Source organism: Myzus persicae, unplaced genomic scaffold (assembly GCF_001856785.1).
Source record: "Myzus persicae strain clone G006 unplaced genomic scaffold, MPER_G0061.0, whole genome shotgun sequence".
Lineage (NCBI taxonomy): Eukaryota > Metazoa > Arthropoda > Insecta > Hemiptera > Aphididae > Myzus > Myzus persicae.
The window spans coordinates 254,918-275,620 of NW_019102864.1; the positions used below are offsets into that span (position 1 = coordinate 254,918).

The 20,703-nt window shown below is 30.6% G+C and overlaps 1 protein-coding gene across 2 annotated transcripts in view; it reads right to left on the bottom strand.

The window, feature by feature from the left end:
- Positions 1-2,331: 2,331 nt before the first annotated feature.
- LOC111033289 (phospholipase A1-like) overlaps positions 2,332-20,703 on the bottom strand; it is a 40,659-nt gene continuing 22,287 nt past the window's right edge. The window contains exons 6-11 of one of the 2 annotated variants that reach the window (XM_022313965.1): positions 19,472-19,717; positions 10,475-10,729; positions 8,370-8,417; positions 5,267-5,432; positions 3,897-3,971; positions 2,332-2,699 (exon numbers count right to left, since the gene is read on the bottom strand). In XM_022313965.1, the coding sequence (XP_022169657.1) occupies positions 3,914-3,971; positions 5,267-5,432; positions 8,370-8,417; positions 10,475-10,729; positions 19,472-19,717 (773 nt within the window). In that variant the 3' untranslated portion in view covers positions 2,332-2,699; positions 3,897-3,913. The remainder of the gene's footprint in view (positions 2,700-3,896; positions 3,972-5,266; positions 5,433-8,369; positions 8,418-10,474; positions 10,730-19,471; positions 19,718-20,703) is intronic. The other variant, XM_022313966.1, reaches the window with a different exon arrangement.

Consider the following 20,703-nt stretch of genomic DNA (forward strand, 5'->3'; position numbering starts at 1 on the left):
ACTGAATGTATGTACCATTTTTAATGCTTTTGTTCATCAACTTAGTTTACTTATTACATTCTGATTGACATTAAGTTAAAAAATGTATCAATACTTCACCAATACTAAGCATTTTAATATTACATTTTTTTGGCTTGATAGTGCTTTTTTGTGTTTGTTGTTTTCAATTGATAGGTATGATATTTGAAAATATTATTTTGCAAATGAAAAACATCAAACTCTTCTTATTGCAATAAAATGATTAAATTTAATACTTTAAAGGAAAACAACTAAATATGTTAATTTTTTTAAATGATATGTAAAAGTTATTTTTGCCTAGTTGACAAATATTAAACTATTATTTATTTGTCATTGAATTTGACTGTTATAAAATGTATTTATTACAATTTTAATTTATTTAGTAGAAATTGGTTTCAATTCTCATCAATTACTGATAAATACTTTCTTCAATATTTATTTGATAAATTTGTATGGTTTTTACATTTTAGTGTGCTTTATATTTTTGAATCTTAACTGTAATTATGATACAATATATTATTGGTAATCTTTTTAAATTTTCTTTCCAATTGCTTATTAATAAATAATAATACTGACTGATTAAAATAGTATGTTACTATAAAACTCTAATATTGTTGGGAGCCCACACCAAGTTTTTAAATTTACACTGATTACTGCTAAAAAATATAATTCTAATAAATGTTAAATAATTTTTTTATTTTACAAGTCATTTGTAATATTTAATTACAAACACGAAATTATAATGTCACTAATTATTTGTATTAAAATAAGAAATAATATTCAATTATAATATGTGTTAGTTAATGTTTTTTAAAATTATTTATGTCAAATCTCTTAAATGAGATGTATAGATAAATTGCCTTATTTGACATAACATACTTGAAGTTTGGACGTAAGAAAACGTTTAATATTTGATTTGTTTTAGGTTAAGGTTTTATATTCAAAACTATGTAAATATTACTGTATTTTACTGGTGTATTTGTTTGTTTGTTTGTTTTTTTTTTAATTACTTGGGTAGCATTATTTACCAAAAAATTTTGGTTTTTGTACTCATATGTTAATAAGTTTATAATAATTTTTTTTTTGCTACACTATAATATATTTTTTTTAATTTAAAATAAATTGATATTCTCTCAATCAATAAGTGTTATGATTTTTAATTTACAAAATGTGTAGTGTTGCGGTGTGTCTACTTATCTGGTTTGCTTGTATTATACTTACCCTGTGAATGGAAAAACTGACCATTGGATTTCGATTATACTATGGTCATGATTGTCATTCGTCAATTTAACTTTACTAATTATTTAATAATTGTGATAAGCATGTAAATCATAATAACTTATGGTCTTATTGTGACTTTTAAAATTACAATTGATTATGGTTTTCAGCAGTCTTTTAAATTTGAATATATTCGAGATGATTATATAAAACTTAAAACAGTCATTATTTGAATTTGTTGCAGCCTTATGTTACCTATGAAATCATTCATATTCGAGGATGAAGTCGACGCGTCCCCCAAATTGTGTGAATTTATTAGTATAGATAGAACAACTTGATTAGGATAATCCAATTTGTAATTCAAATAATTTTCCTATACCCATATGGCTATATCTAGTATAAAAATATAATTGAATCACAGCTATTTTTTTTTTAAATACAACTTTTCGAATTAACTGTTTGAAAATTATTAGCATAATTGTGTTTATAAACTATTTGAATAATTATTCAGATAAAAATGTTCCCAATTTTGATTTAACAATTTGTTTTAAAGGTTGAAATGATGTTATACATTCGTCTTTAGTTAAGATCATTCAGGATATAGGAGACGATATGGGTATATAAATATATATAGCGATGTTACCCACCTATCCTATCACCCAGACACTAATTACACGTCACATCTTGAGAATTCGGATAGAATTTAAGCCGGAGCTTGTAGGAGGAACCGAGGAAAAATATACAGGTGACCGTTGTATTGATAATAGACTCTATGATGGAAGGAATAAGAAAAAAAGGACAATGTTTCGTGTATAATTCAATATCGATTATTAAGGAGCAAAAAGTTGAAGGTACGTGCATTATTTATCAAACTATAGTTGCGAGAGAGCAGCCCAGACGGCTATAAATCAAGCAAAATTCTCGAAAAATAACGACACCGCTCATTTGCGTTGACTATTAGACTTAAAACGCATATAAGTTACATACCAAATTGAAAGTTCTGAAAACTTCATTGAATTCTGTTACCTATATGTTTGATTTTAGAGTAAATTGACTTTTTACCAAATTTAAAAAATAATAATATTATCTAGTCAATGAGATAGACTTTTTTTATATTTTATTTTTAAAACGATTTATGACTACATGAGTATTTAAAGATATAGTACACTTTTTTCACTTACAAGTTATAATGCACTATAATGACGTCGGTGTGTTTATTTCACTCAGTATCTTTTATCGTATCATATATTAATAATTACTACATAATATATATAATATATTGTACACGTTGTTATAATACATAATAGAAACGGTGCGTTATTTTTAACTATACGGTAACCAGTAGCACATAACAATCTTTGGTTTAGTCCGGATTTTCCGTTTCTTGTGACACTAATTTTTTCTTTTTTCTTTTCGTTGCATATGTCCTCGTGTCATTTTCTCTGGTTCTCCGAACGCGTCTCCTAAAATCCAATAGATCAACGATGAGCACGAAAATGTCGGAATAATATTACATAATAAATGTACAGCATACAGAGTGATTATTTTATAGCAGAACAATCGATATTCGTTATAAGCTAACTAACCTATACACTTGAATCGAATTATCGAAATATGTTGACATTTTTTTAAATATTATGTATTTAGACGATTTAGGAACAAAGTTGGTGAGCTGGTAGCCTATATATGTATATCTCATATAAGTATTGCAGTGCTATTGTTGTATACCAAATAAATTTTTGGCTTTTCAGCTCTAACTCATCGGTCAATTTGTTAATAGTGTTTCTTTCAAATTGTTTGGAAAAATCATATCAAGAAAATTGTCATTTCAAAAATTATAAAAACTTTATTTAGCAACAAAAAATTTTTATTTTTTATTTAGATAGCTACCTACTCCATTAAATCAGAATTTTCTTATTGATTAATGATTAGTCGTGTCGTAATTCTATTGAGATGAACTGGAACCCACACTCAAAATTAAAACCTATATGTTGCTTTTTAATTAGGCGTGTAGTTACTACGGAATGTGATTTTTTATTTTTATTTTTATTCGTATCAAAACACATTCTAATTTTTAGGTAGGTAACCTAACCTACCTACCGGCTACCTATATTACTGTTGTTAATAAGTAATAAACTAAACTAGTAAGTAATAACTATAGGCGTAATCTGAGGAAAATACTTTTTTGGGGAGGGCGGCATAGTCTGTGGTAAAACTAAAAATCTATAAAGTAATAAGACACCATTGCCCCTCAGATTACGCCTAAGCTAATAACACATTAATTATATTCGAGAGATGAAACCGCGATTGTATGAAACATAGTGTAACCCGTAGATAGGTAACTAGTAACTACCGAAACGTAGAGAGTTGGAAAAACGCAAATCAGATTTTAATAATAATAATTTTATTGTTTGTAGACCACGTTACGTGTTTTTCTTTTTTTTTTACTTAACGCGTCCTTAATTCATAATTCATAAACCATGGTCATCGACAATTTAACTTTTAAAACGATTGTCCTACGGTTTTATCGAAAACACGGACAAATACTATCATATTTAATTGTATCTATTATATGTGTCACAAATCACAATGTGTAGGTACTAGGTAGGTACCTAAATGAAACGAATTTTTTTTTTAAAATATATTATATTATATTTTACCTGTTGGAGGTTCTGGTCTAATCGAATGGACACGCTTTACTGTTACGCATTTGAATGCAGTACGTTCCTCGAGCGCTAAAACACAACATATAGCAATATTTAAAATGTACATTAACATAATATAAACGTGTTTTTGTTTATTGTATTATTGACGATTTGTTGTGAAAAAATGTTATGTTTTTCAAGACAAAAAAAAATTCTTATAAAAATTAACGGTTTTTTTACATTATTCAATATCACCGTAATAATTATTAATTATGTCGAGTTTTGTTCAACATGGGTCGGTACAATAATGCAATGATTCTTTTAAGTATAAATACTCATTTTCTCGAAAAGCAAAAAATCAACACATTTAGCAGAGGTACCCGTCCTATTGGCTATTACTCCACTTCGCTCATCATAACTATGTATACCCACTGTACCGTCATAAATAGAGTTCGGATTTTGAAGCTCTATGAAACTACATGAAAAAACACTTTAAATGAAGCAAAAAAGTATCAAAAACCTAAAGCAAAAGCAACTAAACTATTTTTAAGAAACCCCAAAAATTGTATATTAGATTCATGTTAATTTTGTTTTAATTATTATTTAATAAATGAGTATATAACTATACAGTATAAATATAATCGACTACACTTAGTTTAATATTCTATAAATTACAATTAAATACATTAAAGTATAATAATATCAATTAATTAAAATATGAAAAATAAATGTTAACTGTTTATTAATTGTTTTAGGTTGTGGATGTTATTCTAATCTAGAAAATAATGTAAAATTTTAGTTCAAATCCTGATTTCCACCCAACTATCAATGAAAATAAAGTATTATTACCTTTGATATCTGAGTTACATTGAACGATTTAATCTTGTAACAAATTTTTATATATTGATATATTTTAGATCATATTATAATATAATTTCTTATCCAAGTTATTATGAATAAAATTAAAATTAATAATAATATTAAAACGAGTTAAAATCGATTGAGCCATGTTAATGCAACACATTACGTATACAGGTATTATTATACAAAAGCAAATATTGACCTTTTAAATTTTATGTCGATTTAGAATAAATTTATAAAAAAGTTACTAAATACTAAACAAAAACTTTAAAGTAAAAAAAGTACTCAAAGAACCCAAAAGTTATAAAAAAAAAAAAATATCAAAGATTGTATTCTTAGTAGTATAAATCGAATTTATAGCTGACATGATGTTGTATTAGACCAATAGAAAAAAAACAAATTCTGAACAAAATCCGAACTCTAGTAACAATAGACACGCAATACCTATTTTAAGTTTAAAATAATGTTTTATAGATAATCTATATAATATATATAGATATAATATATATGGCGTTTGTGCATACTTGTCCGGAGTGTGGAATCCCATGGACACGGGCACGTCTTTGGCGTACGTCCTGGACAGTGGTTCGCAAGTAGACGTACAGGGCACGCCTTGATGGCGCTTACCTCGTTCTGAAACGGAAGCCGCGAAGAAACAAGCGCTCAAGAAGTGACTGCACCTGGCTCGGCCTGTATAACAACACACACGCACACGGACGACCGACTCTCATTAAAGACGCGGATCGATACAGCAAATATGATAAAAATAATAATACTCTATTTATACATAGGTATTATGTAAGCTTATAAAGTTGTATCGTCAAATGTCATGTAATAAATACATGTATTGTTATATATTTTATAAAGTGAAATAATATATAATATCACTACAGCTATATTGTATAAGCGCACGATTCAACGACATCTAAATACGCTTCGTCCTAAGAGGGCGCCACGACCGCATATATTATATTATGACGTGTAGTCTCCGTCTTACAAAACGTGTACCTAGGGGTCCAGCAGTTCAAAAATGATTAGCTGTACAAGCTAATTACACAAAATTGTTAAGTTATACGTTTGTAAGCTAGAGACAACACAAGAATAATATGTGGCTGTGGCGTCCGCTCATAATACAGAGTGATACTTTTATCGCTGTTTGGTCATTTTATCGGTAATTGATGTACCTATGTGCACTTTAGTGAAAACGATTTTTCTTGCATCAACTATTAAACAGAATAGAATTCGTATTAAAAAGAATAATCTGTTTTAATGATTTCACATTATGTATAAAAATAAATGATTACTTACACCGATAAAAAGACTGTATGATTGTGGTAAAAAAATCACTCTGTATATGCACCAAGCTCAACTAAAATACAGTAAAAGCCACCATTTAACCATATACTCTCGAATTTAAATTTTACAAAACATTAAATGATAAATAATACATTTTAGAAAATTCTACATGATTTTCATAGAGTCGAACAGACTACAGATATTATGGTATTTCATTATATCATACGCATACCTATAAAATAAATATAATATGGTTATACTTACCCACCACAAATCATTTTACAAACGATATTAAAATACGATTTCTTTTGTTTCAGTATTCATAATTTTATTACCTATGCCTACCTGTCAAAGCAATGTATAAATATTAATTTTATAAATAAATATACGTGATCAGGGTTTAATCGATTCCGCCAGACCTTTTTATACTTGGGGATAAGGTTTATCGATTCCGCTAGCATTGATTCCTCTAGTGCAGGTAGTCTAAAAACAACGTATCGATTCGGCCGGGGAAAAAATAATCTACCCAACAACAATTATAGTTTTTTTTACTTACGTAGCTACATTATAAATATAATATGAAATACCTGCATAAAAATGTTATCGCAAATTGATGATTATCCAACTTGTATACGCGTAATGTAGCGAAAAACAACTAATAGATTGTCCATCACTAATCTGGTTAGTCTCGATTTATCCTCGTGTCATTATACTTCGTAATAATGAATTTCGTAATCGAAAAAATAACTTAGATATTTATCAAAATGAAAAATTGTTTGAAACAAACTTTGTAAAGTATTTATGTGCGTATAAATGGAAATGTGTTAATAAAAAGTGTAATGCAAAAATATACGTAAACGAATCTCTAACGGAAATTTTTAAATATGATATTGACCATCAAAACCACGAAAAACTGCCGATAAATGTATTAGAAAATAAACTGTTTTCAAACCAACTCAAAAGGAAACTTACTAATACTAGACTACCTGAACTGGTAGAGTTAATACTGGCGGAATCGATGCTACATTGACGGAATCGATAAATCCCCCACATGGGCGTGGGGAGTTAAACGATTACATAGGTTATTTTGTAAGTGTAATAAACTGGCGTAGCATTATTACTGAGCTTCCTCCCCCAAATTTATTTTTTTCGATGTCGATGCATTTAAATCGAAATTCAAACGAGTTTTAAAGTTACTATTTAAATCTTAAAGATATTATTTTGGACTTTAAATACATGAGACTATGATGATTTGAAAATAAAGTGATTATTTATTTTATTGACATTTTATAAATTGTAAAAATTGTCAAATACTAGACAAAAAATATTACATATGTTTAATATTTGATGTAAAACCATTATTAAGGACTATTATAATTATTATTCTCAGATATTCTTAAATATATTTTAACAATTCAAAAACTATTTGTCTGAATTTCGATTTATACACCTATAAATCAAAGTTAAAAAAAAAATCATCTTAACTTATATTAAAAAAGGATGGTTCTCCTTTGAAAAATCTAATAAACTATATATATTAAAATACAGTTTTATTAAGTAAATCATTAAAACTATTTCAAAAATCAAAATTTTAATAAATGTGTTATTGAAGGATACCAAAGGCCTAAGGGGGATGGTGAGGTATTGCTGAATCACCCAGAAGTAAATAAAAATTATACGAATCAATTTTTTTATTTGAAAAACCAGCTATAATTACTCCAATTCCTTGGTCACCCTTCTTCTTTTCTTTACTTTGTGCATTTTGATAACGATGTGAGACCAAATATTTCGTGGATTTGTGGGATAGTTATGATTTTTACGTGGAAAACCAAAACCAAAAAAAAAAAAACTGAAACTTATAATTATGAAAAACTTACCGTATAAATTTATTTTTTGTTTTCTGAAAAAATTTTTCTAGATAAGACGATAGCGATTTGCAATCGATTCAAAATCATGTTGCTATTGACCTGTTGGCCACCCCCGATATACAGAATAAGCGTGATGTATAGTAATAACTAATAACAATAATGATAATAATTACATTATAACACAGTATAATAATAATATGTTATATTCGCACGGCGCGTTCATCCGAGCTGATAAAGCATTTTTTATATTTTAATGCTTGTCAATCGCTTTTATAATATTTCTAATATTACGTGACTTAAATTATATTGTATGATACAAATATAATGGAATGTTTCGCTACATATTATTATAAAATGTACAATGCACGCGCCAAAAACTACAAAAGCGTTTTCGCTACCAAAATCTTCTAAGCAGAATATTGCCCCGAAAAAAAACCTTTCAAAAATATTTGCTTATACACACCGTCAGTCACTACTATACTTCGCCGTCCAACAGGTATCCGCAGTCTACCTACCACGAAAACATAAAATATTCATGAGCCTCTAAGTCCACAGCTGTTATGTATAATAATATGATTTATTTCTATATATATTGTTTAATCATCAGCCGCCTAAGTTATTATAATTTCCATAGGCCCAATAAGAGATAAAGCCCCCCCCTCTCATTGTATTTTCTAACGATTATATATGCTTAGTCCTTAGCAGTAAGTGATAACTGATAACTTGAATTGGGGCTAAGACCTCCCTATTTGATCCAATGTTAATTTCGTTAATTTATAGCTATTATAGCGTGGTAATAAGGTAGGTATGCGAATATTATAATATTTAGCTACAGGACAACTACACTGCGACGTACGAAGCTATTAATATTCTTTAAAACCTTTTTTTTTTGGTTTCAACAGTTTATCGCTACATTTTTGTAAGATATTTGTCTAGGTACTAGAAGACGTAAGAAACACCTGTATAGTTAATTTGATTAATTTTTTTAAATTTCAATGTCTAGCAACAGTTCTACACTGAATGACCAAATAACATTGCGCAATAATACAATAATCATTATAACGTAGTTGACACCAAAAAACCTACCATGTGCTAAAGGCTAAACCCTTTTTTTAGGATAGGTACTTGAAAAATGTTACAAAAAAAAAAAATTGTTAATGGAGACAAATTCTCGAAATTTTCAAACTGTATCAAATCTGATTTTAAAATATAATTAGAGTCAATATGCTATATTTACTCTAGGAATTCAATAAATTATCAATGTTTAGCCGCATTGGTGATTTTTTATATCTCATGGTTTTTACCAATCATATACGTACCTATGTGCAGAGAGGTTTAACGAATGATAGTAGTTGGTGTCATATATTTAGAGTGTTTAATCACAATAATCACATAGAAGGTATTTCATAAATGATTAAAAGTTGGATAATATTTTACTGTTACTGCACATATTAGACGTTTTATTAATTATATTTCAATAACTTTACCATAAGCGTTAAAATAATATTATCGGATTAGGGAACTCTACTAGGTAGTGACAACAAAACGTGTTGATTCTTATTTTTGGGTAGCAAAATAATCTCCTTAAAGTCTGGTATTTTAAAGGTATTCGTATACTATTGTGGAATATTAAGACCCCGTACTCGTACTGCAGTTGTATGTATAAATTATATTGACGAAAAAGCCTAAAACCATATATTATTCGCATGATGTCGTACCGCGTTTGTCCTCATCGATAAATCTTTTGTGAGTCTGTCACAGAAACGTAAATGTCCACTGTCAATTTTAAGTATATATTGTAAATATTTTAGGTTAAACAGCATAATATATTTGAAAAATAAAATTTGTTGTTTTCAGGATATTTTTTTTAAATCTGAGATATTACATACGGATTTCAAACAAGTATTTTAATGAGTCGCAGTCTCGGGTGGGTGGGCGGGCTTGCATGAGGACAAATACGGTGAGACGTGCTGTATAGTGTGTGATGTACGCAGTAAGGTACGTGTTAAACGTCATTTCAGCCAGCAAAATAATACGATTTAAGAGTGCCGTGGCTATTTATTCCAGTACAAAAATTCAGATAATTTCCAGTAGGCTACAAAAAAACCGTTCTCAACCACATTTCAATGACGAAAAATTAGTTTACAGGAAAAATGATCGAGTCCCATAGGTTAGTCCTATTCCGATGGTTTTTTTTTTATTCCAAAAGGAAAACCGTCGACATTAATTTTTAAAAAACAAAATAAAATCGGAATTCGCTAATTTCTGCACTTGGCGTGAGGTTTTTCCTGTGAAACGAGTTTTTGCAATAAAATAACTGGTCGGCTTCCCGACACCCTTTGCAGACTATCACTCCACACGCGTATATTATTAAAATGTTAAAATGATTAATGGCTGATATAATAATAATCATCGTATCCGAGGCTGATAAATGATAAAAAAAATCGTTTTTAAGACCGTTTGTATAGTTATTTATAGTCTTGGTAACATCATAGTCGTCTGTAATCTGTATAGTCGTTGTATATTAGGTACGTATTTATGTATAGTATAGAAAAATGGTGACCCTACATCTTAGTTGTGCTAATGGATCGTTTCGCCAGACAGGCGACGAGCAATAATTATTACGGATATTCCTGGGCTCCTTGGCGCAGCTCGGTTGCAGTCGGCCGCCGTTCACGCAAAAGTCGACGTGTCCCACTTGTGGCGCCTCGCCTAGGAATCCAGCGTTCGTGTGTATCACCTGAACCGTGGTCGCGTCGTCCCTGGTTAACCGGAACTCGGCCGAACCGTACCTGTCCACCAGCGGCCTGGCCGGATCTAGACCTGCAACATGTGTCACGACGTGAAAATGAATTCAGGTTTATTACTATATAATGTTTTACGTCAGTGGCGTATTTATGGGGGGGGGGGAGGAAGGGGTTCACCACAGTTGTCCCCGCAAAAAAAAATATTTGAAGACCTCAAATTTTAAACATTCCAATATTCAATAATATAATAATTTGTTTATTTTGAAAATTATAAAATTAATTTGAATTCTTAAATAATTAGTTAATATAAAAACAGATTAAAATTGAGTTTAAGCATTTTATACTGACTTATAAAATAATTTCACTATTATGACACCTCCCCAGGGATGCCTAAGGAGAATGAGTTTAGATGGTTTGGTCATGTCATGACTTATGAGGAAAGGTGACTCGGCTTTTGTTATATTTTATACATACTTAAGTATTTATTTTTAATAGTATTAAAAGTTTTAGTTCAATTAATCACAAACATCGATCAATAAAATAAAGTAGTGTAGCCAGTTATTAAATGCTTATTCACTATGCATAAATATACATAATATTAAATTGTAATCTACCCAACGTAGATTGACATCAATCCACCTTGCATAAACCTATCATATCACTTTATTATACATTAAACACTTGTACAATCTAAGAGTTCATATTATGTTGTATCAAAATAGTCGGTACTGAAACTATCAATATTATAGACTGTAGTTGACCAGTGGCGGCGCGAGAGGGTTTTTGTGAGACAAATGTCTCACAGCTAAAAGGGGTAGTGGGTGGGTGCCGAGTAGGTATCTATGGTGGATAGTTAGTTCTGAAAAATATTGAGTGACAAAACGTATCAAATAAATAAATATATAAATAGTTATATTCATATAGAGTATAGACAATAGAGTATAGACATAAACATGGTTTATAAATAATGTATAATAAGTGTATTGAGAAAAGAATTAATGTTTGGATGATTGTTTTAATTGAAAGTACATTTAATGATTTATTAATAAAGCAGTATTTATATAATTTATAAAAATTATTTTTATTGTAGTACCCGTAACATGAATTTCTAGAAAGGCTAATTTGATATAGAATTATAATAGGGGGTCTGGGGGCATAGCCCCCCACGGCTCTGTGCAAAATAAAAAGATGGGTCGTGTGTGCTGCAACTAACATTTTCTTGCCTCACTGTCGAAAAAGTTTGCGCCGCCACTGAGTTGACTTACACTTTAGTTCAGCTTTTCGTCATTTCAATATTCCATATTATTATTTCGTAGATGAACGAAAATAATGGTTTCACAGTGTTTAATATGTACCTATATTTACGTATGGTACTGGTGAAGTACGAAAATTATTTGTTTTTATATGAGTTGATACTCGAAGGAAAAATATATTCTTGTTGAGCTTAATAAAAAAAAATCGTATGTATTATGAGTAGCATGTTACTAGATTACTGAATATCTTTACTCTGCAAAGGAAAATTGCAGGATCAGAGATATATTTTTGACTGGTTAAAGTGTAGTGGAAAATATGTAGTAGCATGCTACATTTTGCTAAGAATTAATTTTAATTTTTTTTAAATTTTCATTATAGATTACGAAAATCGACATGTTGAAAAAAATTTGTACCCTTCCTAAAAACGTATCTATATTAGAAGTATATTATATGTTTAGCCACCCCTGATGTGCATATTTCTTTGTTCATATGGATAAGGTTTACATTACTCGGGTAAAATGAAAACTTTCCGTTTTTTTACCTTACCCGCAACATATACATAATAATAAATTATTGGACTTAGATAGAACTTAATTTATTGTTAAAATGTTTTTGTAAATAATAAAGTAATTAAACATTGCCATATTCCTGCAGTGGTCTGTAAATTAAAATTTATAATAATTATCAAGCATACTAAAGTGAGAGGCGTGATGGAGAAAGGTATTAGGTTAGACGAACTATGAACTGTATACGAATTACAAATATTTATAATATTATGTAGGTATCAATGTAAGAAAGCGACGAAAGTATTTGCTGTCTTGTTTTATCATAATTATTTTTAAAGTTATTAATAACTGACATTATAGGTAGGTAGGTACAACAGGTTTTCAAAATTTAATTTTGAAATTTTAAAAACAAAAATTGGGTGACCGTAAGTGATCAAAAACAAAGAAGTTTCAGCAAAACGTCCTAAAGGGACCCACCCCTCGCCACAGCATTGGTATTTAGTACGCCTCGCTGCTGATCACACCCCTGCAGGCAGTACAACGAAATTATTTAGGTAAGTACAAGGTACACATGACTGTCAATATAAAGTTATAACTCGGAGTCGTCGTCACCGCCGTCCGCACATATAACTAGGTATATGATAATCAGGGAAAGTCGCGGAGAGCGTGTGCGAATGAGTAGGAAGAGAAAACAATATGTACGAAAGGAATCTGTAAGTTATTATTGATACTTAAATAAAACCAAACATATTTCTAGTTCGTCTAGCCTAACGCATTTCTGTATATATACGTTTTCGCATGCATTAATACGGGTCATCGATGTAGGTAGGGCGGTGGTCATCCGAAGTACGTATAATATAATAGAATAATGATAATATACCAGCTATAAAGGTTACCTCTTAATGGCTTCTATTTATTAAAACGAAGTGTTTTTTATCGGTAAAAAATAGTCTGTACTATTTATGGTTATTGCTTTGGAGATGATATTATACCGCATGATTTTTCTCCGGCGTAATTTATTGTATTATTAAGATACCCAGAGAATTATTATACTCAATAACAGCAAAGTAACAATAGATAGATAATTATTAATTTAACCTAGGTATTAATATTTAAGCACAATAATATAGCGAAGAATAAATGTGTAATAAATAAATAAGTACGATATTTATGTACCAGGTACATTTATTTCGGCAGTTAAATGTATAGAGTTTTTTTATGGTATTTACTAGACAGCCATATAGTTATGTGGATACGACTTTATATACTTTCTATGCAGGATAATGGTTCTAGCGATTATATTTAATATCATATCCGTAGTACATATATGCAGCACATCAGTGGCGTTAATTCCAGAACATTGCGTGAAATGCAGAAAAAAAAATATGGTAACCAAAAAGTGATATATAAGTATGTATGTTTAGTGTTTACTAATAACTTACTGGTTTTAAATATTTTTTTTAAATAATGACAGTGGCTAACTGTTGGCTTATTTTGTTTTAACATTTAACAGGAAAATTTGGATAACAAGTGACTAAAAGTTTAAGTAAATTTAAACAAATTAATTCAAATCAAATTAAACTTAAATTTTAACAATTTAAAAAAAACGATTTTTAGTTAAAAGCTGCAGAATATAAATAGTAAGACGAGGACGACATTTGACGGTTTCGTTAATGGCAATAGATTCACCCCTACCAAATCATTTAGTGATTTTCATACGTCGGATTTCACCGACCTCCATCCAACCATGACACCAGGGAGTCACCCAAGTCGCCAACGGGACAAAAATCGTATCTTAACGGCTAACACGCTATCTCTTTCACATTATTCACCGAGGCGACGCTTGAGATGAAAACAATTATGATGCATACGTATAATTAAGGCAGATTAGTGTCTTTTAGCCTCCAGTCGAATCTTGTATTATGTACGTATACTTTGATGAAATCGTTTAGTTTGGTTTTCACACATCAAGCGGTGTAATTTATAGTCATTATTTATTAATTAATGTTTCGCCGAAATATGTGCACACCTATACATACCTATCTAGTATTATATTATATCGACCTGTCTGTGAACTACATACACCAAAATAGTAAACCTTAACAAATTATGAGGTTTATTTTAACGGCGTTCGAGAATAAAACATAGTTCATTTTTATTCTTTCCAGTCGACTCGTATAATAATATGTATATTGAATCGGTCAAGTAAATTTAAGTTTATTTTTCTAAGTTAAATATTCTCACAATAATAGTTCTATAAATAAATTAAAATATTTATTTTCTTGTTGTGAGTGAACAATAGTGATATTATATCACACAGAAAAATAATATTTAAAACTACAAAAACGTGAAAAGAAATACATATTATAAATTTATACTTAACTACCTATACATGAGTATACTGGGTGGGTTTTTTTTTAAATTCAAACAAAACAATACTTTACAATAGTAATATGACAATAAATAGATTTGATGAATGAATAGATAATAAGCAGGGAGTGAAATAAAGTCCAATTATAATTTTGTCCAAATGGTAATATTTGTCCAATGAGATTTTTAGTCCAATACGACAATACTTGTTTTTTTCAATATTGACTTTAGTCCAATCAACATTGTATAATGTCTAAACAGTATATTATTATTAATTTAGTCTATTTGCCATAAATTTCCATTACATGAGTTGTATATAGGTACAGCACAATCTAGAAGAAAGGCGGATAGCATATAACTTTTCTAATTTGAATAATTTATTGTTTTTTTTTTGTTTAAAACAACGAAAAATACCACATGTTTTTTCACCGATTTGGTGGATTGGTTTTTATAGCACTTCGCATACATAAAGTGACAAATCAAGGGTTTTCACCCGTAATAATTAATATTGCATTCATGGGTATTGATTTTAAAATATGAATTATGTTTATTTAGTATAAATTATATTAATAAATTAAATAACATTTTTATTCTAAATTTGTTTCACCTCCATATGGATTGCGAATTGCTATGCATATTTTTAATTGGTATAATAGGTATAGCTAAGATAAATTCTAGTTTCGCTATTTCCTTTATAATAATATTATGCACATAGAGTCGGACTATCTGCACCGATTCCTAAACCCTGATATGATTAGTCTATAATGTATTTCTTTGGCGCTGGTGGTCTTATGCGAATTAAAAATAGAAATCGGACCTAAATACACTTTGGACATGATGAATGCATATTGAACTGTATTTACTGGACCTAACATCCTGAAAACGTTATACTTTAATATTACTGATCCTTGACACTCGCTTTCTCTCTATCTCTCATACAGCCAAACAGGGTGATTTTTTTATATTAACCAGATAATATCCAGAGATTATATTATTACACAGGTACGATTTAATGACAGGTTGAAAATTGAAAATCGTTTGATATTCTACAATTATGAAAAATCGTACTTTTGTTGAACAGACTATATCCGGCGATCGACAGATCAGAAGGAATATATGTCAGTTGGGGTTGGTATACAAGCATACCAAAAATGTTATTATTATGAATGTCGTTGAATTGAAAAAAATAAGAAGAAAAACTCACCTCTTCACGGCGGCGAGAAGAAAATATTTTCTAACTATATTCTGCATAATATTATGTAGACATGCAGCGTGTATATAAATGATGAATTAAGGCCCAGAGGAAACTGGAAAGTTATGAAGAATGCCGAGCGCGCCATTGGTATAGGTACCCACAAAAATCCCACCGCCAAATTCACGGTCACGGCTAGTCTATATATACACGTAGGTGGTACACTGAATTATTACAGAAACGAAAATGAGAAAAAATTCGTAAACGGATACCTTTCGGTATTATAATTATACCTATAATACGATAATTGGCGATATACATCTCGAGACGTATATTACATGCGTAATATCATAATATATTAGATAGTAGGTCACGTGTTCCGCACACACGTGACCCATTTATCCGGAAGAAAAAAAAACAGGTTTTACCAGAAATCTTCTTCGTCGGGACGTCATCTTCGCATTTCGTGTACGGTGTACAATATACGCGAGGTGGCGTCACGGCCACCTTCATATTTTCATTTTTCAGACATTGTACAGAGTTCGAACTTTAACCTCGCCACCTCAGATATAATAAAATGACTTATTTTTTTCGTCGATAACGCACACTTCAATGGTCGGGAAATGAAGAATATTAGACACAAATTTAAAAAAGCAAACGTTCGGCAGGTATCTAGGACTGTCGAGTAAGTATAAATATAGAATATGCATACCAATACGCAAACGCTCGTCAATGTGCGAATGTATAATATGGTGTCTTATCATTTTGAAACATTGACGCATTGTGTTGTCTTGCGGCATTTTGTTTTTTTTTATTCCCTCGATGACCCGAATAACGATGGCATTCTCAAGCCAGTGCTCGAACTCGTCGTGGTGAGTTTAGGTAAGTCGTGTTTTATTTGAAAATCGGCTACAAAATAATCGAATACCGTGATAGCAAAACGTCTCGGTTGCGGATAATATTATATAGGTAAAGTAGTATAATAATAGGTACTGCAGCCGCGGCCTAGCTGTCTTTGGGCAACGATGCATTATAATAATATACTCAATACTACCGTCGTCCAATTTACATATAGGTAACCGTGAAACGACTTTATGTCGTTGGCATTTCAAAACTCAAAGCGATTTTCGGTGAAACTATTTTCATATTATTATAGTATTATGTGGACGTGTGGAAATCGTGTATTATTTTTTATTAAGAGGGGCATATTCTTATTAGACATGTCGGAGTGGCTTAAAATAAAGAAAAAAACCGGTGATCTATATTTTAAGATAGCTACTTTCCGGTATGATGTAGGCTACATCATGTAGCAACGTAAGCACTGCGGTCTACAAACATATAATCTTAAAGGTATATCTGTTCGTTAAGAATCAAGCGAGTTGTAGACCTGCAGCCATCCGTCGTGGCCGTGACCATCGGAAAACACTAGTATACCATAAATGTATATATGACACGATATTTTACAAGTTCAAGTGCATTGCCGCCGCGATCTCCTAAAAATAAGTACGCGTATAATGTATATACATAATACACATGTTTTATTATACATAATATATGTATAAAGTGTGTAAATAAAATAAAGCATATGTATGTATGCAGGTGTGTATGTAAGTATACGTAATAGAGCCAAATGGTAATAACGTAACTCTAAACACCCGTGGCTGCAATTTCAGGAACACGTACACATTAATTAATTGCATTTACATTATATATTATCTACATATAGGTAACTGATTTTTAGCAGTGAAAAATACTTACCTATTGCAGACCTCCTCGTGGAGACTTTAACGCTGTCTGTATAGCTATGTATACTCGATATTGTTACCGGGGAATACTGAGAACGGTCTTCCGGACACGCGGTATCGTGTGATACTCAAAAATACAAAATAGGTAGGTTTATACTTATCCTAACAATAGGGAAGGATTATATATCAACAAGGTACATATATCAATATATGTATACATATATATATATATATATACATACATTTAACCCGGTCGGCGGAAGTACACGAATCGCGTTCGTGAGAAAATCTCATGTCTATATTATATACGTATAATATCGTGTACACGAATACACCTATATTATATTAGACTACGCATTTACGTTATGCCAATAATAATATATTTAAGTGTATCAGGACTTCGAAGACTCGGCGAGGAAACCGTAGTCCATATTAAAATATGCCATATTATGTGTGTATTGTGTATAAATTATGTGAATGGATTTATCAACTTGATTTATAATATTGTAAATTGTAGTATTATATACATGTCTATTGTATGTTTGTATATGTGTGTAAGCAGTGGCCTAGCAGTTAAACTGTGCGCCGTTTTCGTGTGTGTTGTTTGGTGTATCATTATATTTGTATAAGTTTTCATCGAGACAACGATACGGCCGAAACGGTGCTAATTTCCGTCCCTCACTTTTCCCGATCACGCTTTTCTGTTATATTTGGTTCACATTTGATTCAGTGCTCAAGTCGAGCTGGAATAAGTGATACAGTATTTCATAAACTTTTATTTTTAAAAGGTATAATTAATGTTATTGAGATATATTAGTACTGTTATAGTATTATGAACAGTTTATAATACAATATATATTGTTATAAATATTTTTACTAATTACTGAATGCATATAATTATAATGTATAATCCTTATCTCACTATATTTTTAAACTGTTTGGTTTATATTTTTATTTTCCACATAATATAGTTGGTGGACACAGCAAAAAATAAATAATGGTTATTATTAATTAAATACTTGGCAATTCTCTATTATTTAAAAAAGTTTTGCATAGAATTTTATCTTCCGCATATTTTATTCTTAAAATTTTTAAATTACGTGTAATTTTAAATAGTTAAAATATTATATCAGCGGATATTAAATTTAGATGCAAAGGGGATCAGAGTGAGTCGATGGTGGTCTTGACCCCTTAGAAGTTAGAAATGTACATAAATGTATATTTTTTTTAGAATAATTATATTTTAAATAGTGTACAGAAAATGCTAATTTATACATTCAGTGAAAGTTTCGTGTATCTACGATCATTTGTTTTAGAGTTACACCAAAATCAAAATAGATTCTGTCAAAAATGTTTGTTTGTTTTTCCCTGTACTTTTGAAAACTATTGTGGATTTTAATTTTGACCTCCCAAGCGCACCAACTAAATTTAATTTCCCACCGGAAAGGATACTGAAGTTGAAAATCGAAGTATTATATCGACTAATTACTAATTAGGTACCTAGGTACTTATAATATAATATTATTATTGTATATACACGTTCTAACTACCCAAGTCCAGTCCAAAACTTTCGTTCTTCTGTAGGAGACGTTTTTTTTAATTGAAAAAGTGCAGTGTTTATTTTATTACATAGCCGTATTTTACAAGAATACGGCCGTTGGGAGGGCGTGGCCCTTCGCCCCCCCTCCCATATCTCGGACACGTCATTGATAATGATAAATGATACACAATGATATGTTATATATACGCACCTATGATCTTGTGCTGTCTGTGCGTCAAGTGGTTGCTTATCATACCGCATATGTGGGCTCCAAGACTGTGGCCGACGCAGTGTATGTCGTACGCCGATGCCCCTGAATAGGTGAGGTGGGCGTAAAACTGGGCCGTGCACTGGGCTACCAGCCTGGTATTGCTCAGCGAAGACAGGTAACACGGGAAGAATGTCAGCGGCTCCCAGTCCACGGTAAACACGTTGTAGTCTTTTCGGTTCAGGTACGCTGCGGCACAAGAGTAGTTTTATTAGGTTTATTGTACATATGTAATCAATTTGAGGAAGGTTTTAATTTATAATTTAATAATTAGCTAAAACTAACTCTATTTTTGAGATGGATCACCGTCCCGCATAGACGATCATTTGCTATTAGGGTTTTAAAATTACATTTTTGAAATATTTCGACTATTACCATTCTCTTATATACGCGAATGCCTACTACATTATACGATACAACCATTGTAAGTTATAGGTACACCTATAACAATACGACCGTGAAAAACAACACTGTCGATCAGCATAAATTATTATATTTATGATGGCTCTTAATGATAAACTACAATAGACGCCGGAAAGTATAATACTATCGCATACAATATTATTATATTTTATTATATGCCATCCACGGATGAGTTGAGATTTTGTCACGTTAAACGTGGCGGCCGAGTTGCTTGTGAGTTGGACCTTAGATGCACTGCGACCGGACGTCGGATGATGAGGATGAAACCGCGTTATGTCAGTCACGACTGCTTACTATACCAAGGTATACATAGATGGGTACTGTACGGTCAAAGATAAGTATAAACGTATAATACGCACGGGCTGATCAAAGAAATGTTCATGCTTGAATAACGGTGGGGGTTTTGTAAAAATCGTAAACTCTAGTATCAATGCAGTGTTTTATTTTAAAACTAGAAAACACAATTCTTAAGAGCAGGATGTCAGCTCACTACTTTTGATTTTCTCTCTTTGGACCACGTGCATTGATATCCAGAACAATAAGCGCATTCACGCAAAATCATTTTTCTTTTCATAAGTAATTTAATGTCAAATCACCTGTTAGAAAAAATATAGATACTAATATTTTTGAGGTAATTAAGTATAATTTTTCGATTTGTCTAAATAATTTGTTTAAAACAATTAATTATATTATCCATTTAAACATACCTAAACAAATTTTTAAGTTGAATATAATTATAAACTATAAAGCCT